A 20,964-nucleotide genomic window follows, 5' to 3' on the forward strand; every position below is an offset into this window, starting at 1 on the left:
ATAAGGCATTGAAGATAGAATTATTAACAAAATAGATATAAGCTTCTGCCTTGGCAGAGCTCACAGACCTCCTGGGAAGTTAGATAATCAAATACTCTTTAAAGTGTAATGAAAGTTATGAGGGGGGATGTAAAATAAAGCTTGCTGTGGTAACTACCAGTTAGGGCCTCTAAGGGGTTAAAAGAGCCCTTCTTGTTCACGTGACCTTTCCACTGAGATATGAATGGTGAGTAAAAGAGTTAGCCAGGTGAAGGTCGGTGAGTGTGGAGAGAGGAAGTGTTTCAGGCAGAGGAAACAACATATGCAAAGGACCATAGACCTCAGTGAACTTTAGGAGTATAAGGATTTTTAGTGTGTGGCTGGAGTATGAAGTTTGTGGTGGTGAATGTGAAAAGTCTAGGATAAAGGTAGAAAGTGTCTGTAAACCATATTGTAAAATGTGGGCTTTACTCTGAGGACAATGAGAAGCCTTTGAAAGGTTAAGTCAGGGGAATTACAGAGCATTTTTGTATTTTAGAAAGGTTACTCTGTCTGCTGTGCCAAGAATGGACTAGAAGGCAGCAGAACTATATGCAAGGAAACTAGTTAGGAAGGTTTAGTAATTAATTAAATGTGAGTGGGGAGGAAATAAGAGAAATTAAGGTGGACTGTCAGGTTTCTTGCATGGGCAGTTGAGTACACTATGTGCTCCAACAGATGATAGTATTTCTCTTATCATAGTGAAGATCACGCTTTATTTTGTTACGAGAGCGTAGGGACCATATTTGCCTCCCCCCCTTTTTTTTATCCTCACCCGAGGACATTTTTCCATATTTTGTTCGGATAGAGTGGGAGGGGGGGAGAGAGAGAGAAACATCGACGTGAAAGGGACACATCGAGTGGTTGCCACCCGCACAACCCAACCAGGGCCGGGGACAAACTGCAACTGAGATACACACCCTTAGCGGGAACTGAACCCGGGTCTCTCTGGACCGCAGGCCGACGCTCTAACTGCTGAGCCGAATTGGCCAGGGCTTGCCTCCTTTTTTATTTTTATTTCTGTTAATCCTCACCCAAAGGTATTTTTTTTCCATTGATTTTTAGTGAGAGTGGAAGAGAGGAAGGGAGGGGAGAAAGAGAGAGAGAGACAAAAAGAGAGAGAGAGAGAGGGAGATTGACTGGTTGCCTCCCGCATGCAACCGGACCAGGACCAGGATCAAACCTGCAACCCAGGTACGTGCCCTTGACTGGAATCAAAACTGAGACCTTTCTAACCGCTGAGCCAAACCGGCCAGGGCAAAACTGAGACCTTTCTGTCTGCAGGCTGATGCTCTAACCACTGAGCCAAAACAGCCAGGGCCATATTTACCTTCTTAATTGACAATACCCAGCACACTGTTCCTGCCTGGCACATATGCTAATAAGCATACTATAAATATTTACCAAATTTAAATTTAACTGAATGGGCCAGGCCAGTGTGGCTCAGTGGTTGAGCATTGACCCATGCACCAAGAGGTCGTTGGTTCAATTCCTAGTCAGGGCACATGCCCAGGTTGTGGACCCAGTCCCCAGTGGGGTACATGCAGGAGGTGGCCAATCGAAGTTCTCTCTCATAGACGTATCTATCTCTCTCTCTCCCTCTCCCTTCTTCTCTCTCTAAAATCAATAAAGAAAAAAAAATTTAATGTTTTTAACTGAATGGGGGTACTGGAAGAGAAACGAGTTTTGGGAGGAACCTGACAAGATCAGTTAGAACACATTGTGGTACCTGTGAAATACCCAAGTGGAGCTTTTAGTGGACAGTGGATTAGACTGGAGCTCCAAGTAAAGATCTGAAGTGAAACCCTGGCCGATTTGGCTTAGTGTTTAGAGTGTTGGCCAGAGGACCAAAGAGTCTCCGGCTAGATTCCTACTAAGGGCACGGGTTGCGGGTTTCTGTTGCAGTTCATCCCGGCCCTGGTGGGGGTCGTGCAGGAGGTAACTAGTTCATGTGTCTCTCTTACACTGTTGCTCCTCTCTCTCTCCCACCCTCCCTCCTCTCTTTCTAAAGATAAATGGAAAAAATATCCTAGGGTGAGGGTTAAAAAAAAAAAGATCTGAAGTGAAGATATGGTACTCAGCAGCATATAGACCTCATTTGAGCTAGAGAGATTAAGACTACCATAGATATACTGAGCAAAAGGGCACAGGATCTCAGACCACTAAGGTTTAAGGAACAAGCAAAGGAGAGTCCTTCCTTATGCAATAGAGAAGGAAGTGCTAGAAAAGTAAAGGAAACACCCACAGTGTTTATAGAAGGAGAAAAAAGTCAATTGTGTTGGCAATGGCTGAGATGTCAAGTAGCATAAGGACTGCAAAGTGTCTGTGCAAACTCAAAGATGACCCTAGTGAAGAGTGACCTTAGAAAGATGAGGGAGTCAGGGGAGAAGAAATGAAGACCTCTGTGTCTAGGCAATTCTTTCAAGAAGTTTGATTTTAAAAAGGAAGAGGTATGCTGATAACTGGAAAGCACAGTCAAGGGAGGTTTGTCTAAAGATCAGGAAGACTTGGCTACATTTAAAAGCTGTTGGGAGCCCTGGCCAGTTTGGCTCAGCAGTTAGAGCATCGGCCTGCGGTCCAGAGACCCGGGTTCGGTTCCCGCTAAGGGTATGTACCTCGGTTGCAGTTTGTCCCCAGCCCTGGTTGGGTTGTGTGGGTGGCAGACACTCAATGTGTCCCTTTCACATTGATGTCTCTCTCTCTCTCTCTCTCTCTCTCTCTCTCTCCCACTCTATCTGAACAAAAAATGGAAAAATGTCCTTAGGTGAGGATTGAAAAAAAAGCTGATGGGACGCCCTGGCCAGTTTGGCTCAGCGGTTAGAGCGTCGGCCTGCGGTCCAGAGAGACTCGGGTTCGGTTCCCGCTAAGGGCACATACTTCGGTTGCAGTTTGTCCCCGGCCCTGGTTGGTCGTGTGGGTGGCAGCCACTCGATGTGTCCCTTCACGTCGATGTTTCTCTTTCTCTCCCTCCTACTATATCTGTACAAAAAATGGAAAAATATCCTTGGGTGAGGATAAAAAAAAAAAAAAATTATAAAAAAAAAAAAAGCTGATGGGAGCCCTGGCTGGTTTGGCTCAGGGGTTGGAGTGTTGCCCGCGGACCAGAGTCCTGGGTTCGGATCCTGCTAAGGGCATGTAGGTCGGTTGCAATTTGGCCCTGTTGGGGTCCTGTGGGTGGCTACCACTTGATGTTTCTCTCTCTCTCTTCCTCTCTCCCTCCCGCTCTTTCTGAAGATAAATGTAAAAACGGCCTCGGGTGAGGATTAAAAACAACAAAACAGCCCTGGCCTGTTTGGCTCAGCGGTTAGAGCATCGGTCCAGAGAAACCCAGGTTCAGTTCCCGCTAAGGGCACGTACCTCGGTTGCAGTTTGTCCCTGGCCCTGGCTGGGTCGTGCGGGTGGCAACCACTCGATGTGTCCCTTTCATGTCGATGTTTCTCTTTCTTTCTCTCCCTTCCACTCTATCTGAACAAAAAATGGGGGAGGGGGGTAAAGATAAGTTTAAAAAATAATAATAAAAAATAATAATAAACTAGCCCTGGCCGGTTTGGCTCAGCGGTTGGAGCGTCGGCCTGCGGTACAGAGAGACCCGGGTTCGGTTTCCGCTAAGGGCGTGTACCTCGGTTGCAGTTTGTCCCCGGCCCTGGTTGGTTTTGCGGGTGGCAGCCACTTGATGTGTCCCTTCACATCGATGTTTCTCTCTCTCTCTCTTCCTCTCTCTCCCTCCCGCTCTATCTGAACAAAAAATGGAAAAATGTCCTCAGGTGAGGATAAAAAAAAACAAAAAAAAACTAAAAAAATTAAAAAGAACAAACAACAAAACAAAACAAAATGTCCTCAGGTGAGGATAAAAAAAAAGAGGGAGAGGCTAAAGTACAGGAGAGAGAGCTTCTGAGAAAGCAGAAAATAATGGGATTTGAGCACTTAATAAACATTAGATTAATGAATTAATGGGTGAAGTTGGTCACTATTTTGGAATTGGTAAGGAAGAATTAAGGGGTGGGAGTCTCCACATTTTGAAAGTGGAGCAAACTAAGGAAGACTATCACTGAGGCAGAATCCTAGTACTAGCAGTCTAGCCCTCAGATCACACATCAGGGGAGGAGAGCTGGCTGTCTGATGTCATCAAGGGGGAGGTACCCCAACCCTACCCCATCTGTCCAAAGCCAGACAAAAAGCCTCACAGAAAGCCTCACGTTGTGCAGTGGAGAAACAGAGAAGGGGAAAAGAGGAGTGGTCAGGTAAGGAGGAAGCACGAGTGTGGGTTTTAAAGCTCTGGCAATGGACAGAGGAGGTCAGTTCCCACCTTCCAGGGAAAAGCTGACATCAGTCTTCCATCTGCCCCAAAATGCTGTCTAGCATCCTGTACTAGTTGTCCACAGTCACTGACTGAAGTGTGATTAATAAATGTATTGTGTGGTGCCTGGCCGGTGTGGCTCAGAGGATTGAGTGTTGACCCATAGACTGAGAGGTCCTGGTTTGATTCCTGGTAAGGACACATTCCTGGGTTGTGGGCTCTATCCCCAGTAGGGGGCATGCAGGAGGCAGCCTATCCATGTACCTCTCTCACATTGATGCTTCTATCTCTCTCTCCCTTCCTCTCTCTTTTTTTTTATTTTTATCCTCACCCGAGGATATTTTTCCATTTTTTGTACAGATAGAATGGGAGGGAGAGAGAGGAAGGGAGAGAGAGTGAGAAACATCGATGTGAAGGGACACATCGAGTGGCTGCCACCCGCACGACCAACCAGGGCCGGGGACAAACTGCAACCGAAGTACGTGCCCTTAGCGGGAACCGAACCCGGGTCTCTCCGGACCGCAGGCCAACGCTCTTAACCGCTGAGCCAAACTGGCCAGGGCTCCCTTCCTCTCTCTTTAAAAAATCAATGAAACATATTTTAAAAAACAAAAAAAAAATTAAATGTATTTTGTGGTTAGTTAAGATCTGTCTTTAAGTTCCAAGAAGGCAAGGGCTATGTCTATCTCCTTCCTCTCTCTTATCTCCAGTGCCCGACACTGTTCCTTTCACACTGGAAATGCTCAGCCAATCCTGGTTAAGAGCATGAACAAATGAATCCACACACTAAAGTAGGGTTCCACCCAAGAGGCTTTTAAGTACAGAGGATTGTATCAAGGCTTTCCAGCTCCCCAAAACACGTCCTGGATTGGGAGGATGGTGGCATTTTCATCTCTACCTCTAACTCTGAACCCCTATGTGTTTCTCCCATCCACTTTCTTGTTCTCTCCAATGTGGTCTTACTATTTTTCTGGCTCTCTGTTTCTGTGTCTCTGACTCTGCACAGGAAGCACGCAGCTTTAGGTCTGAGGTGATCAGTAATGGAAACTTTGGTGCCTGTGTACATTTAATAAGGGGTCACAAACTTTTTTTTTTTTTTTATCTTTGCCATTAACTACTTTCTCTTTGCCTATGTTCCTGTCTCAGACCTGGTTCTTTTCCCCCATCTTCCTGTGTCCAGCTCAAGAGTCCCACCGCCATCCAGGACCAACTTCTTTTGCCCCGGGTTCTTCTGATGGGCCCCAGAAGGTACCTGGAGGCAAATCACTGAGCTAGGCCATGTCTGATTTCCTGCCTTGCTGGCCTCACAGCCCTATTGACCACATCCTCTGTCATCTTACTGATGTACTTCCTCACTAGTCACATTACTCAGGAGTTCTCAGCCCCCAAAATCTGTCAGCGACCCCCACTTTGCTTTACCCTCTTCTCTCACACCAGGATTCCTGTCCTTACTTCCTCAGACACTGCTCCTAGAATCATGTTGTCTGCCTAGAAGTAGCCAGTTCTGTCCCTTTCTGGATATCCAACACTGCTTTCTCCCACAGGTGACAGTACTGACCACAATGCTGTCGGGCCAGTGGTGGCCCAGTACTTGGGGGAGCCTAGGATTGGGACCCAGAAATACTTCTCGGGGATCCCAGCTCTGTGCCCTCTATGCCTTCACTTATACTGCGGCAGATGGCCAGCAGGTATCTCTGGCTGAAGGGGAAAGGTTCCTACTGCTTCGAAAGACCAACTCAGATTGGTGGTTGGCAAGGCGCCTGGGAGTACCATCCACCTCACGACCCATCTTCGTACCAGCTGCCTACATGACAGAGGAATCTATCTGTTCCCAGAGCCCAACTACCGTCACCACCAGGAAATCTCTCTCGACTCAGGGTAAGCCCTCCCAACACCTTCTTAACTCCCTGGCTTCTGGGAATTATTGGAAGGATTCTCCTCCTTCAAGCTTCTGCTGATCCCCTTCTCTTATTTTTCTTTCTTTTCTTTTTTTTTTATCCTCACCCGAAGACATTTTTCCATTTTTTGTTCAGGTAGAGTGGGAGGGAGAGAGAGGAACAGAGAGAGAGAGAAACATCGATGTGAAAGGAACACATCGAGTGGCTGCCACCCGCACAACCCAACCGGGGCCGGGGACAAACTGCAACCGAGGTACGTGCCCTTAACGGGAACCAAACCCGGGTCTCTCAGGACCGCAGGCCAACGCTCTAACCGCTGAGCCAAACCGGCCAGGGCCCCTTCTCTTATTTTTCTATGATCAGCCTACTCCTTATCCTCACTATGGTGTCCCATTGCCTCTCTTCCCAGTCTCCAGTCTTCAAGGTCTCATTTTATTTTTCAACAGCAACCACCCCCTGCTCCTGTCTTCCCTGTGAGCCCCCAGGAGGGGGCATCCTGCCAAGATCACACCTCTGATCACCTGCCCCCTGCTCTTCCCATTTCTGTTTCCAGAGCCACAGTTGTTTCCTGGCTCACTGGAGGAACTGCACCTATCTCAGGCAACCCCAGGCAGAGCCCAGACTACATCACAGCAGCTTCTTTCTCTTCCCCCCCAAATCAGTAGAAGTGTCAGTGTTACCAATTTGAGGCCCACCCTCCTGAAGCCCTTCCAGGATGGACAAAATGGAAGCTCTCTCTCCCGGGAGGACTTGCTGACAGAGGCCAATTCCAGTGTGGTGAGTCACAGCTCTCCTTGTAAGCAGCTGTGATCAACAGATATTTACTGCTGGGCCCTATTCTAGGCACAGTGGCAAATAGACAGACAGACTAGACTCTCTGCTTTCAAGGGTTCCCATGGAATGACAGCACACGTAAACCAATATGCGTTGGTAGTGATAAGCGCTACGAGGAAGGTAAATATGGTGGAGAGGGACTAAACCGGCCTAGGAAGGCATCCCTGAGGAGATGATGTTTAGTTGAATCTGAATAAGGAGAAGTCAGAGACAGCCATGATGCAAACTAGAAGATGAGAAAGAATTCTAGCTGAGGAACAGGACAGCAGTGGTAAAGACCCTGAGGATACATGGAACCTGGCAGATAGAGGGACTGAAAGAAAGCCAACCTCAGCTATGCTTTCTCTCTCTTCCTCCTACTCCTGGCCCAAGGCAGGGTTTGTCCTGTGTCAGGTCTTGCCAGCTGAAGTCACCAGTATGTCCCCTCGAGAGATGGAACTCCCTTGTTCTTCCTGAACACTCAGCCCCTCCCCTCTCTTAGTTACTTGTGGTAGAAAAATGGCCCCTCCTTTCTCACACCCACTCCTCTCTGCCTCCTTTTACTCTGGAGGATGTGAGGTTGGGGAGCTCCCTTCAACCCCCGCCCCACACATACACATAAAGCCTGTTCCCCTTTCCTGCAGCCCTGGGGTGGGGGTGGGGGTAGGGTGGGGGAGGAGGGAAGTTGGCAACAGGAAGTGAGGAGAAGAGCAAAGAAGACTGTGAGGGAGGGAGTCAAAAAAAAAAAAAAAAGAAACAACCCAGCTGGGGACCCGGTTTCTCCCTCAGTACCTGGGTCACTCCAGCCAGGATCTGGTGGTGAGAAAATGGTGGGAGAGAGGAGGAGGCAGTTAGGCAGAGAGAAGTTTGGGGAGGGACACAGGCAGAATAACTACCTCTTTTTCCCCCATTCCTGGCAGGCAGGACCCCAGCCCCTCATGTCAGAGTCCCCTGTGTACTGTAACTTACTGGACCTTCGCCGTTGTCCCCGGTCCCCACCCCCAAGCCCTGCGTGTCCCCCGCTGCAGAGGCTGGATGCCTGGGAGCAGCACCTGGACCCTAACTCTGGACGCTGCTTCTACATAAATTCGCTGACTGGCTGCAAGTCCTGGAAGCCCCCACGCCGCACTCGAATCCGAGAGGTGAGACGTTCCCTCCTGTTTATCTGTCCCCTCAATTTCCTCCTTTCCCCTACTGTATTCCAAAGTAGTGTGTTTTCTTTCTGGGCTCTCAGAAGATCAGAAGAATCAGAAAATTGTGAGAAGGGTGTTGAGAGCAGGTTGAGGTGGCATCTGGACGTAGCTTTACCTCCCCCTCCCCCCAGAACCCGGGCTCCATGGAGGGAACACAGACCCTGAATAGGGACAACGGTGTCCTGCAGCCTCAGGCAAAGGGCTCAGAATCTGGAACACGGTCCCCAGAACTGCTCAACCCCCAGGTGAGATTCCTTCCTCCTCCAGATTGCAAGCAGAAAAAGACATCTTTTCACGACTTTCTCTTTTATGCAAGACATTCTTTACTACACCCCTGTCACCCACACCCACACCCCTCTTTCCCCACAGCTAGGGACTTCCAAGTTAGAGTTTCCTCCACCTGTTTCTCCAACCCCCCCTGCCCCAGGGTTCACCCTGCCTCAGCCAACGCACCTCCCAGCTCAACCCCTCAGATCAGCCTTCAGCCAGGCAGTCCCTTCGGCCTCTGCCACAAGTCCTGGACGACCCTCATGTAAGTCTCCCATTTTCGAGATCCTCCCAGTCCCAGCACCCAATTCCTGCCCCTCCAGAAACATCTTCCTCTTTCTGAGTGTTCTCTGGGTATTCTGCCTCCCCAGCCTCCCCATTTCTGTGTAAAGGACCTCCTGGGAGACCACCTGGGGAAATCCCGAGGGTCTGTGAGGGGCACTGGGTGACTTACTGGTACCTCTCCTCCTTTCCCAGGAGGTGGAAAAGTGGGGCCAGCTCAACATGACTAAGATTGCTCAGGGTGGTCGCAAGCTCAGGTGAGGAGAGCTGGGAATACCTCAGGGATCTGGGCTATTGGCCTCCTTCCAAGGGTAGAGCAGTGTTGGGAGAGCCCCCTTCCCTAATGATTCTAAGTGACCTTTGCACTACTACCACCGCCCCTCTGCCCCTGCAGGAAGAACTGGGGCCCATCTTGGGTAGTGTTAACTGGTAACAGCCTGGTGTTCTACCGAGAGCCACCCCTCGCTGCACCCTCCTCAGCCTGGGTGAGTGCGAGAAAGGGACGGGCGGGTGCCCGCAGGGCTCAATTCTACCCGCCTCCCGCCAACTGTGGGGGTGGAGGTGGGGAGGGAGATGTAGAGGAAGGGAAGGAATTGGGACGGAGCACGGCCTCCCATGGAGAGAGGGAGACAGTGAGGGAAACCGAACCGTGGCCTCAGTTTCTCCCCTGATTACCAGGGACCAGCGGGCAGCCGACCCGAAAGCAGCGTGGATCTACGCGGGGCGGCCCTGGCCCATGGCCGCCACCTGTCCAGCCGCCGCAACGTCCTGCACGTGAGTGCCCTCCCAAGCATCCCAGAAGTCCCATCTGACACGAGGATGCGCCCTCAATTTCCCGCAAGTCTCCGGCACTTTAAGCTCCTCTCCGCTGACCCACGTCTTTCCCCCATCGCCCCCTCAGATCCGCACGATCCCTGGCCATGAGTTCCTGCTGCAGTCAGACGTCGAGGCGGAGCTGCGGGACTGGCACCGCGCGCTGCGGGCGGTCATCGAGCGCCTGGTGAGTTGGGTGGGAGGGGCGGGACGGAGCTGGGGACTGGCCCGGGCTGGGCGGGGCCGAGGGGTGGGGAAGGAACTGTAGGGTTCTGGGGTGTAGGGTGGTCTCAGTGTAGAGCCCTGGGATGGGCTGGTACGTGGGACCCCAGTTAGGGTCTCCTTGCTTCGAGTTGGGGGTGCAGATTTCTCTCTCTTCCAATCTCCGACTCCGCTCACCGCACCCGTCCGGGTCTAGGATCGGGAGAACCCCCTGGAGCTGCGTCTGTCGGGCTCGGGACCTGCGGAGCTGGGAGAGCTGAGTGCTGGGGAGGACGAAGTGGAGTCGGAGCCCGTATCCAAGCCTCTGACACTTTTCGGCGGCCGCCGGAGCTCCAGTTAGAGGCGGGCCTGGGGGGCGGGCCTTGGGGGCGCGTCTCCAGTTTCCTCCTCCTGGAGGCCGCGCTCACACTCTGATTCCAGCTGCCTCCTACAGGTCGCTGCCCAGAAGGAACTGAACAGAACCGTGTTCGGAACAAACTAAAGCGGCTTATCGCTAAGAGGCCGCCCTTGCAAAGCCTGCAGGAGCGGGGTCTGCTCCGAGGTGAGGCGGGCTGGGCCAGCTGGCACCTTTCTCCTTCGTGCCCTCTGTAGTGCTTTTACATTCCTGATCTGGGCATCAGCCCATGTAATGGATGAGAAAACTCCAGTGAGGCTCAGAATAGAATTTCCCAGAACTAGATCGGCCGCGTTCTGAGACCACTGCTTTTCTCTCTAGTGCTGATTGTTGGGAAGTGGGTGTATCTCCTTGTCCAGTCCTAGAACAGGCAGCCAGGAGGGCCAGCCCAACTTTGGGGTGAAGGCTTGTGCTGAGAAGAACTTCCATGGGGACACTGGCTTCCCCCCTCACTCTGTATCTCCCCAGACCAGGTGTTTGGCTGTCAGTTGGAGTCACTGTGCCAGCGGGAAGGAGACACCGTGCCCAGCTTTGTGAGGCTCTGCATTGCTGCTGTAGATAAGAGAGGTCATTTTCCCAGATACCCCAACATCTACCCTTCCAACAGGCTAAGGCCTAGAATTCCCAACCTTCCTTACCCTAGTCTTCCTTTTAACCTTTTCTCTCCACCCTGGGATCCCTCACCTGACCTCACCACACACACATATTAGAGCAGAAATCCTTATCTTCTTCTTGCCTCATCTCCTAGGTCTCGATGTGGATGGCATTTACCGGGTGAGTGGGAACTTGGCAGTGGTCCAGAAACTGCGCTTCCTGGTGGACAGAGGTGAGAAGGCCTATGGGCAAGTGGTGTGCTAAGAATTTCATGCGAGGGAGCTGGCACAACAGGGAGGTCTTCTGGCTGGAATTGTATGTCTTAGCTCCTAATCTCTTCTCATACATATTACAGAGCGGGCAGTCACCTCCGATGGGAGGTATGTGTTCCCAGAACAACCAGGACAAGGTATTTATGTGGAAGGCCCCTTAGACCCCTCAAAGTTCTTAGACCCTTAAAAAATGCTCCCTGTGAGTTTCCCCATGTCCTGCTTCTGGAGGGGTTGTCCCCATCCCTACCTCTGCTGTCTTGCCCCACTGTAGACCTCCTAGGCATTCCTATGGTCTGCCTTAGCTTAATCTTCTCCCAAACTGATCTCTCAGTCTCTGGGTCTCTCTGGCCCTTCATGAGTCCTGAATCCCTCTATACCTCTTTCTCCTTCCAGAAGGCCGGTTAGATTTGGACAATGCTGAGTGGGATGACATTCATGTGGTCACTGGAGCCCTGAAGCTTTTTCTCAGGGAGCTACCTCAGCCTCTGGTACCCCCACTGCTGCTGCCCCATTTTCGTGCTGCCCTTGGTAAGGGATTGGAACTTTGAGCAATACCCTTGATATTGCGGGGAGGCATGAGTGGTAAAGAACAGAGTAAAGTAGAGGTTTCCTTATACTCTTCTGTCTCATCCTGAACACAGAGATAGAAAATAACTTTTAACACATGTGCCAACTCTAGGTGTGTGTGTGTGTGTGTGTGTGTGTGTGTGTGAATGTTTAGAGGGCTGAATTAAAAAGAATTCTAAGGCGACAGTTTGGCTTAGTGAAAAAGAAAGCTGTGATGGATAAATGATATCTTCCATGGGCTTGAGAAAGACTAAGTTACCAACCCTGCACTAGCACCTTCCCTAAGCTCATCCCCATGCTCTTCCCATTACTCTCTCTCTCTCTAGCACTCTCGGAATCAGAACAGAGCCTTTCTCAAATACGAGAATTAATAGCCTCAATGCCAAAGCCCAACCATGACACTCTGCGGTACCTCCTGGAGCATTTATGCAGGTCAGGAAAACTGAACATCTTTGTTCATTCAGGGAGAGGGTGGGGTGGGCATGTAGCAGGGACTCTGTTCGAATGGGGTGAAGGTAGGGAAACACCCAAGTTTAGAGCAGATTGAGGAAACAGGCAACCTCTGTGCAGGGGCATATTACAAGGTCAAAAACTTATGGTCAGCATCAAATGAGGAAATGAGAACCGAGACAAGCACAGTGATGCTGTATAAGAAATAAGGAAAATCTAACTGCTCCCTTACCTCTGCCTCTTTGTTTCCCATTGGAACAGTGGTGATGGCTTATTTGGCTGAGCTGGGCCTGGGCAATAATTTCTGAGAAAGGATAGCTATTTGAATTAAAGCCTTCCAAACTGTGAGCAGAGAGGAATCTAGGGACAGTCTCTGAAGCTGGGAAAAGGTGGTTGTATACTAGCTTGTATCTTCCAGTTGCATCCTGAAGTTTTCTCCACTGATCCTATCTCCATCCCCCTTGAGATTCTTTCTCCTTTGTTTCTTTTGGCCACTACATGGAGGGATCCCAGAGTGAACTCTTCTCTGCTCAAATCTTTGAAGGGTTAGATTTATTTGAAGTGGCAAAGCTGCTGCCTTATAGCCCCTTCTTTTGGCCTTTGCCCACAGGGTGATAGCACACTCAGATAAGAACCGCATGACTCCTCACAATCTGGGAATTGTGTTTGGACCAACCCTGTTTCGACCGGAGCAGGAAACATCTGACCCAGCAGCCCATGCTCTCTACCCTGGGCAGCTAGTCCAGTTGATGCTCACTGACTTCACCAGCCTCTTCCCCTGACTGGGGTGTGGAAGAAGAGAAAACGTGTTTTCAGTGATACCCTTCGATGGTATGGTGTGTTCTGAGGACATCCCTTTAAATCTTTGTCTTCTAGATGACTGTCTCCATTTTTGTGAGTCTGACCTGCGGAGCTGGGAAGTAGTGAGGTAGCTTCTCTAAAGAGGAAATGGGAGATTTTAACCCCTGCTTCTCTTCTTGTTCCCTGTCATCACCCCTCCCCAAGATATTAGCATATAAAGCAGGGCTCTTTCTGATGCAGTTCCTTTATTAGGAAACAGTGTCATTATCAAATTCTTTCTCCAAATATATACAGATTTTATACAGCCCCCAGCCCCTACCTCCTATTCCTGGGGCATCCCAAGGGGCTATGGCTCCTTCTCCTGACTTCTCTGGGGGGATGGACACCCCTTAGGAAATGTGGATCTGTAATGGGTGGGATTCCACACTTTAGGCACTAGAGTTGAGGAATTGTGTCTCACCAGGCAAGGATTCCAGTAAGACACTCATGTTGCCCACAGCCATGTTGGGGGCTCCAGAGGGAGGTGGAGTGTGTTCAGAGTTGTCCCCCTGGTTGTGGGATGGGGGAGGACTCAGTCCCTGGGCCTCATCCAGAATAGCCACAAAGTCCAGCTGAGTGTTGTCAAGATCAAGAGAGTCCAGGGGGTTACATACCTGTCCTTCAGGAGGAGGGTATAAGGCAGGACCCCCTCCTAACCTGCCCACCTCAGGGTGCCCACAGCTGGGGTTGGTGCCCCCTGCCTTTAGGGGCCCATAGCAAGTTGGCAGTGGGGGCAAAAGTCGGGGTGGTGCTGCTGCTCTATGGGAAGCCTTGTTTCCCCCCACTGCAAAATTTTCATGGCATGGTGAAGGCGTAGGATAGGAGCCTGACTTATGATTGTGCAAGTTAGGTACAAAGCCAGGTCCATATGTGGCCACTGGGGCCTTGGCAGGGTTTGGACTAACCTGGGAACCCCCCAGAAACTTGGGACTCTGGTAGAGAGGTTCCGGGACTGGAGTATTTCCCCTGCCCCCACCCTCCCACAGCAGCTCCTGTTGAGACTGAACATAATTACACACAAGCTGAGCCTTGAGCTGTCCTGTGGATTGAGCAGGGTGATCAAAATCTGGGCCAGGCCTGGATTCTGAAGGAAGATAATCAGGGGGTGGCTGGGTATAGGGGCCTGACTGGGGATACTGAGGAGGAGGAGGCTGGGGGTAGTGGGAGAACAGAGGCTGTGGGCATGGAGGTCCCTCACTGGTGTGGGCATTGAGGCAGGGTGCCAGGCCTGTGGAGTCAGAGCCCATTGGACACCCCTGTTCCGGCTTCACCTGTACATGTCCATAATGTTCAAGATGAGGACACTGGCTGTAGGCTCCAGCTGGAACCTTGGGTCCTGGGTACAGCCCAGATGGGGCAGGGAACTCACCCCATGTTTCTGGGGTGGGGTCAGGATAGGAGACCTGCTGGGGACAGGGATTGTGGCTGTAGTTTGTGGGTGGACTGGGTCCAAGAGGCAGAGAGCCTGGGCCCCTAGCTCCATAAGGCTCAGCTGCTGTCCCCTCAGGTCCCCCGTAACCCAGAATATCAGCAGGTGGGAAGTCCATATAGGGGTTCAGACCACTGCCCATCATGGAGGGCCTAACCTCTGGCTCCTCCCGTAGCCCTCTGGTATCCACGGTGACATTCTCAGTGATGCTGCGGGGCTGTGGTGAGTAGACAGAGGTTGGGATTTGGGAATCAAAGTTCCGTCCTCCTCCTGCCATGGTGGGGGGGTTGTGAACACAACCCAAGCTCTTGAACCGCTGTACTCTGGTTGGGGCCGGGTGGTCAGCAACCCGGGCTGGATCACTGGCCCTCCGGGTGACCCCTGCATTGGGGTTGTATCCTGGATACTCAGCTCGGCTTCTCCAGGGAGGTCCAGGAAGACCTCCCATTCGGTCCAGGCTGGATGCTGCAGTGGGTGGGGTACCAACTCCTCTGGCTGAAGCATATCTTGCCCGGAGCAGGTAGTGCTGGGCAGGTGTGAGGCCAGGCAGAGAGGATGTCCCATTCTCTGGCGGGGAGCCAGGGGGGAAAGGGGAGGCCAAGGAGGAGCGGCGGCTGACCGTATAGGCCGAGCTGACACTGCTGGAGCTGCTGCTGCGGCGGTCAAGAGAAACTGGGGGGCCCAGACGGCGGGACACAGGGGTGCCTATAATAGGGAGAAAAGGCAGGGTGGTCAGGAAGCCCCCTGAATCGCCCTGCCTGACCCATGGGACAGCCTTATCCTGGAATCCCAGGGAAAGGCTCCTTAACTCTAACCACTTAGTTCTGTCTCCTCTGTCTCCCATGCCCTTTCTGCTTCTGTGTCAGCAGGGATTCAGGCTGCTCTGAACAGCTGTGCAGGCTGTACATTGCACAGTCCTAGAGGACAGCACTACCCTCACAGACTTTGTACATTACGCCAATTTTCTGATCTAAGGAAGGAAAGTATCTTAAGGAAGGAAAACCTTTTTCTAGTGTACAAAACTGCTATATTGAAGCTCTGAAGGGTGAAGTCCTCCCTCCAACCCCAAGGAAGGTCCAGATCTCAGCCCAACAATCACCCACTACACCCAGGTCTCACCAGTGTGGGTCAAGCTGGGCAGTTTGAGGCCTCGAGGCCCTATTGGCCGGAGTTGATGTAGCTGGTCCAGCCTGAGGTTCTCAAGGCGGCGAAGAGTGGACAGACCAGTGCCAGCAATGCAAGGCCCCTCATCCAAGCTGGACAGGTCCTCAGTGCTGCCCCCTGTATTTCCAGTCATTTCCACACCACTGTCTGTATTGGCTGCACTGCCTGCTGGGGAGTGGTCACTGCTGCAGGATGACTGGGCCCCAGGGCTTGGCTGTGGCTTCTATGGGGAAGAGGAGAGCTGAGGGTGGCGCCCCTTTCCCCTTTTCCCACAGCTCCTGAATTTAGTGAGTGACTAGAAGCCTGTGTCCCCGTGGCTGCTGGGGTTGAGGGGAAGCTTACAGGTGTAAAGAGGGCTGAGCAGCTGAGGGACAGGGCAACCTGGAGGATAGACATTGATGAGAATAGCCTAGGCTGGAGCACAGGCTGCCTGGGCCCAAATTCATCCTCTTAGTTCTATGATCTCGGGCAATTTCTCTAGGCCTGAATTTCCTCATCTGAAAATGGGGAAAATAAGTTCATGTTGCATGAAACTGTTGTGAGGTGTACATGAAATTATACATGTAAAGGTCTTGGAACAATACAGTAAGTTCTATAGAAGAATATGCTGAACCAATTTAAATAATTATACTAAAATCCCTAGATTTGCCCGGCTGTTGTGGCTCAGTGGTTGAGCATTGACCCATGCATCAAGAGGTTGCTGGTATGATTCCTGGTCAGGGCACATGCCCAGGCTGTGGGCCCAGGCCCCAGTGGGGGGCATGCAGGAGGCCACCAATCGATGTTCTCTTTCATCAATGTTTCTATCTCTCTCCCCCTTTTCCTTTCTCTCTCTAAAATCAATAAAGAAAAAAATAATTTTTTTAAAATAAAAAATAAAATAAAATCCCTAGATTTGGGCTAGTCCAAGGAGCAACTCTAGGACAACTGGTGTACTGGCCACAGAAGAGTGATAGGAAGGGATGGGCGAGTTGGGAAGATATCTGCAAGGCAGTTGCTGGTATGGAGGCAGAGGGTTGTTCAGGCTGTCTCACCATGCCACCCTCTGGCACAGTCAGTCTGTTCTCCTCCCTGACGTGGCCTCCATCCCGCTCCCGTTTGGGCTCCACTGTAGAAAGGGACGGTGCCCGAGGCAGGGGGCCGTCCCCTCGGTGCCGCTTGGTCACATGGGCATCAGGACCGTGCACTGTCTTGACATGTTTCCGGAGCGAGCTAGGATCAGTGTAGCGTTTGGTGCAGCCAGGGAGCTTACACACATACGGCTTCTGTTGAGTGGAAAATGAAGACATCAGAAAAATTGATGGCATCAAGTGAGGATGAGGGGTAAGGGGGAACACAGCACCCATGAAAGTAAGGAGAGTGGGGCCCTTGGAGGAAAAAGTGAGAGGTTGGGGAGAACATTAGGAAAGATGACAGCCCAGGCCTGGGAAGGATGAGGGGTGAACCCAGGTCTGTGAGGCCTCATGAACTCAGGTGTCTCCTTTAGTCAGAATGGGTCTTTTTTTAGGTTAGCCCTTTGGCTGGTTAGAAGTAGGGGGTAGGGTCATAAGTGGAAATCCTTAGTTTCAGAAAGGGCTTCTCCAGGAGAATTATATAGGTGGGGAGAACTCACCTCAGTGGAGTGGGTGCTGGGCTAAGGGATTTCTTATGGGGGATTCCCCAGTAGGTGGCTTCTCAAGTGGGGAGGGTCTCTTAGGTGGGGCATTCACCTCATTGGAGTGGGTCCGATTCTGGTGCTTGGCTCGGTCACTGGCATTGCTGAAGGCTTTACTGCAGCCCTCGTGCTCACACATGTACGGCTTCTCACCCGTGTGTGACCGCAGGTGTGTCTTCAGATTTTCAAGGCGTGAATATGATTTCCGGCACCCCTCAAACTAGGGGTCAAAGGATAACTCTCAGACAGAAGGACATGGAATTAGAGGAACCCTAAATCTCAAAAGGGACATACATCAGCGAATATGACTCAAGATGGGAGAGCTCTGGGGCTTCCGGAGAATTCCCATAGTTAGGGAATGAAGGCAGACAAAAACTGGGGGAACAGAAGTAGCTGCAGGCACTCTGCCTGCAGGGACATGGAGCTGAGGCCAAAGTATCTCTTGGTCAAGCCAGGGCAGGTCTTCCTGCGTGGGGATCTTAGACTGTTTTAGGATGGGATAATGTGGGAGTGTCTTCTGTCTTTGATGCAGGGTTTCTCCATTAGGCAGAGTAGAAGGCTAGGGCCCACAGTACTTTCAGGGGTCCCGCAAAAATGTTTTAATTTCTTTTAAAAGTAAGGAGGAAATTGGCTTTTAGATCCAAGAAAGTCTTCTAATATATAATATTAATATGTTATCTTCCTACCAACAGTCATAGAATATAAATTTTTAATATTTGTTTATGGAGGAAGGAGTCTACAAAGGGCCCAAGAAAGTTATAATGAGGCCCTGCCTTGGTGGGCAGCCCCAATTTAGGGAAGGCCTTGAGTTTGGGAAGAGGGTGCCTCACCGTGCACTTGTGTGGCTTCTCGCCCGTGTGTCTGCGCATGTGGACCACCAGCATGTACTGGGCTTTGAAGGGCCTCAGTTCTCTGGAGCAGCCCCCCCAATGGCACACAAACTCCTTCCGCTCCCCATGGATGTGCTCACTGTTGATGTGCTGAGGGAGAAGATGCAGAAGCTCTCTGAAGTTCCCTTATACCTAGAGACCCAGACCTCCTTCCCTTGACCTCCCTACCACACTATATTCCTCTACAGCTCCACTTCATGGGGGAACATGGTGCAGGATGGACAGCATAGCCACATCTCAGTTCTTTCAATTTTGTAAAACAAAGCTGTAACTTCTGAGTTTATGCCTGCTCAAAAGGAGCGTCAACCACTGACCTTAGTATCCTTTGACCTCTTGCCCTCAGCCTGATTCCAGTGTCCCACCCAGAAAGTCCTACAGGTTCCAGCCAACATTCCTGTTACCCCCTGGGGCTCACGTGCACCAGCTGCTCCTGGGAGTCAAATTCCTGGCTGCAGCCATCCCAGCGGCAGTCTGTCTCATACACAGATTCAGGCTCAGGCTTCTCCTCTCTCTCCATGTCTTCCCTCCCATCCAGCATTCCCAGCAGGGGATCCTAAGGCAGGAGAGGCAATTCTAGGGTCACTTGGATGACAGCTTTTGTTTCATTCAGGTCTCAGACGTAAAGTCTCCCCCATCCTTACCTGTGTGCCTGTGGAGTTGGGGCTGGACATGTCACCTTCCAAGGACTCCTCTGGACACTTGCTAACCAGTATATCCAGCTCAGACTTCAACTTCCCCAAGGGAAAAAGTGAGGGTGATGAAGGTAGAGGTGGGCAGAAGGAAGAAAGGGCCCAGCCTGGTCTTCCTGCCCCGAGTGCCCCCACCCAAGCAGCTAGAACCCCTGAGTTTGGGAGAGACTTCTTCCTCAGACTGCACTGGTGAACAGGGTGGGCTAAAGGTGGTATCTCATTTGGAAGAGTCTGATTCAACCGTAAGGGTAAACCCCAGCACCTATATCCCTTTATTTTTTAGTAATGAAACTTTTATGTTTCCCATCCTTCCCTCATGTTTCCCTACCCCCTTGAGCTGAGGAAAATAGGTTGGTGATATGAGGGCTCTCACCTGGCAAGTTGGGAGGGGTCCCTGGGACTGAGGATGTGGCATCATTCCCCCCTGGGTGGGGTCATGGGGACCGCAGGGCTGGACCCCAAAGGATGGTGAGGTCCCTTTTTGGTGATTCATCTGAGGTGGGAATCCCAGAGATGGGCTGAGGAGGAGGAAGAGGAGAAGCAGTTACTTAGAATTATCATTTCAGAAAGTCTCAGGCGTTCTGGGGCTACATGGAGGGTGCTTGGAAGACAGTATGGGAAGTGGTTGAGGCAGTCCTAGGGAGACCTCCAATGCCTTTGAAATACTAAAGCTTCAAATAGGGTCCGGCAGTTCAGAGGGTTTGAGGCTTTTAATAGGGTTTGTTTGGTAGGGTCTTTTGGGGCCTCTTAGCCCAAAGCTGTCTGCACCTCATAGTGCTGATAGAGAGGTGACCATAGGAGCCCCCCGGAGAGGCACAGTGTGAGTTGATGAAGGCCACAAGGGAGCTGGGTGAAGTTCTGATAACTGTCTGCAGGTCCAGGCTGGCATCCGACAGTGGTGAGATGGAGAGTGCCCGCTTCTTGGTCAATTTGACTGCACTCCGGGGAGGAGGAAAGAGTGGGGCTGGCCAGGAAACAAGGGAGATAGATATGGTAAAGGGGCATGTCTCTCCATGCACCCAACCTGTGCATCCTGACTCAGCAGAAAATGACACTTGCCTCTGCCTTGCCCTATTGACCCCACCTGTGTCCTCCTCATCATGCTCTGACCCTTTGATCTCATCTCCAAGCATTTCCTTTTCCAAGCTAGATCCCCTGCCCTCCCACTTTCTCACTCAGGACAAGTACCAGAGGGGCAGAAAGGAAAGAGATGTTGCCTGAATCCTCACCTTCGGTGCAGCTGTTGGTCTCTCTAGCAGGCCCATAACTATGGGGGCCAGACATGAGGTTGGTCTGGTGGCAGAAGGGCAGACTAGACAATCCTAGAAGAGAGAGACAACTGAAATGGGGGACACACAAGGCTTCACCTTGAAACCCCAGGCAAGGCCTGGTCCCATATTCCAAGCCCACATTACAAGGGCCTCAAATCTTCTTGTAGATGGGAAACTGGCATGGGATAGGAGATAAAAGAGGGATCCTTGGGGCTGGGTGAGAGATCTGCCAGTCCTCAAGGCCCAGCGACTGGTATACGCACTGACCTTCTGTCCCCATGCTGGGGGCCCCCTGACTGGGGAGGGGCCTGAGACAGCAGGGCTCGCCATAGCTACTGACTGGTGGTGGGGTCATCGAGTTGAACATGGTGTCTCAGAGGAGAGAGTGGGAACACTGCAGAAGGGGAAGGGAGATCTGCAAGTTATAAAGGTAAGAGGGAAATAGGGAAGGTCAGATAACTAACTCAGGCACAGAACCCTGGGTAGAGCTTCCCCTGTGCCCCCAGCCCCTCTAAGACATCTGCCATGGAAAATCAGGTTGAAATGAGCATCACTCAGCTAGGGTGAGGATAAGGAGAGAAATCCCAAAGAGGCAGGGCAATTTTTGTGGGAACTGGGTGGGAGCTTTGCCTGCGTGGTCTTTGTATAGGGGAAAGTGTTATGGACTAATTGTGCCTCTATGAGCTTCGAGTGATTTTTATACCACAGACCCTTTATTACTTCTTGCTCTGACCATGGGCCAGCTTTGAGGGGTGGGCTGGGACTCATACAGAGCGTCTGACCTAAATACTGGGCTGGGTGTTCAGCCTGAGCCTCTTTCCCTTCCCTTCATAATGCTCAGCCCGCCTACAATCTTTTCAGTGTCCAGCAGAGGGAGCCCTCGCCACAGCCCAGACTGGGTGGCTGATAGGGCCAGGAGGGAGCATGGAAGATCTGCTCTTTTCTCT

General features: G+C 51.3%; 2 protein-coding genes across 6 annotated transcripts; one reads left to right on the plus strand and one right to left on the minus strand.

The window, feature by feature from the left end:
• Nucleotides 1-4,195: 4,195 nt before the first annotated feature.
• Nucleotides 4,196-15,079, plus strand: ARHGAP9 (Rho GTPase activating protein 9). Of its 5 annotated transcripts, XM_036251719.1 has the most exons (18): nt 4,196-4,259; nt 5,860-6,193; nt 6,767-6,990; nt 7,947-8,168; nt 8,351-8,464; nt 8,647-8,751; nt 8,964-9,025; nt 9,163-9,253; nt 9,447-9,542; nt 9,670-9,768; nt 10,000-10,138; nt 10,237-10,344; nt 10,666-10,764; nt 10,946-11,023; nt 11,147-11,200; nt 11,457-11,591; nt 11,957-12,062; nt 12,691-13,890. In XM_036251719.1, exons 2-18 carry the CDS (start codon nt 5,878-5,880, stop codon nt 12,860-12,862), a joined length of 2,220 nt encoding a protein of 739 aa, XP_036107612.1. In that variant the 5' UTR covers nt 4,196-4,259; nt 5,860-5,877; the 3' UTR covers nt 12,863-13,890. The 5 variants fall into 5 exon arrangements, with proteins under 5 accessions (XP_036107612.1, XP_036107609.1, XP_036107611.1 ...); XM_036251716.1 differs by lacking the exons at nt 4,196-4,259; nt 5,860-6,193; nt 6,767-6,990 and adding an exon at nt 7,760-7,845; XM_036251718.1 differs by lacking the exons at nt 4,196-4,259; nt 5,860-6,193; nt 6,767-6,990 and adding an exon at nt 7,788-7,845 and having other exon boundaries at nt 8,055-8,168.
• On the minus strand, nt 13,310-20,384 carry GLI1 (GLI family zinc finger 1). Its single transcript, XM_036251720.1, has 11 exons — nt 20,285-20,384; nt 19,976-20,068; nt 19,515-19,710; nt 19,120-19,264; nt 18,699-18,788; nt 18,473-18,610; nt 17,998-18,147; nt 17,223-17,387; nt 16,548-16,778; nt 15,469-15,736; nt 13,310-15,054 (listed from the first exon to the last, which is right to left on the minus strand). The coding sequence occupies exons 1-11, from the start codon at nt 20,382-20,384 to the stop codon at nt 13,310-13,312; spliced, it is 3,321 nt and encodes a 1,106-aa protein (XP_036107613.1).
• Between the last annotated feature and the right edge of the window lie 580 nt (nt 20,385-20,964).

Source organism: Molossus molossus, unplaced genomic scaffold, assembly GCF_014108415.1.
Source record: "Molossus molossus isolate mMolMol1 unplaced genomic scaffold, mMolMol1.p scaffold_m16_p_10, whole genome shotgun sequence".
Taxonomy (NCBI): Eukaryota; Metazoa; Chordata; class Mammalia; order Chiroptera; family Molossidae; genus Molossus; species Molossus molossus.

Coding starts and splice junctions, on each gene's coding strand:
- ARHGAP9 (XM_036251719.1), top strand. CDS start 5,878: ATGCTGTCGGGCCAGTGGTGGCCCAGTACTTGGGGGAGCCTAGGATTG. Junction 8,465..8,646: donor CAGAACTGCTCAACCCCCAG/GTGAGATTCCTT, acceptor CCCCTGCCCCAG/GGTTCACCCTGCCTCAGCCA. Junction 11,201..11,456: donor CCCAGAACAACCAGGACAAG/GTATTTATGTGG, acceptor TTCTCCTTCCAG/AAGGCCGGTTAGATTTGGAC.
- GLI1 (XM_036251720.1), bottom strand. CDS start 20,384: ATGTTCAACTCGATGACCCCACCACCAGTCAGTAGCTATGGCGAGCCC. Junction 18,789..19,119: donor GACCCCTCCCAACTTGCCAG/GTGAGAGCCCTC, acceptor CCCTTGGGGAAG/TTGAAGTCTGAGCTGGATAT. Junction 15,737..16,547: donor CTGTGCCAGAGGGTGGCATG/GTGAGACAGCCT, acceptor TCTTCCCCATAG/AAGCCACAGCCAAGCCCTGG.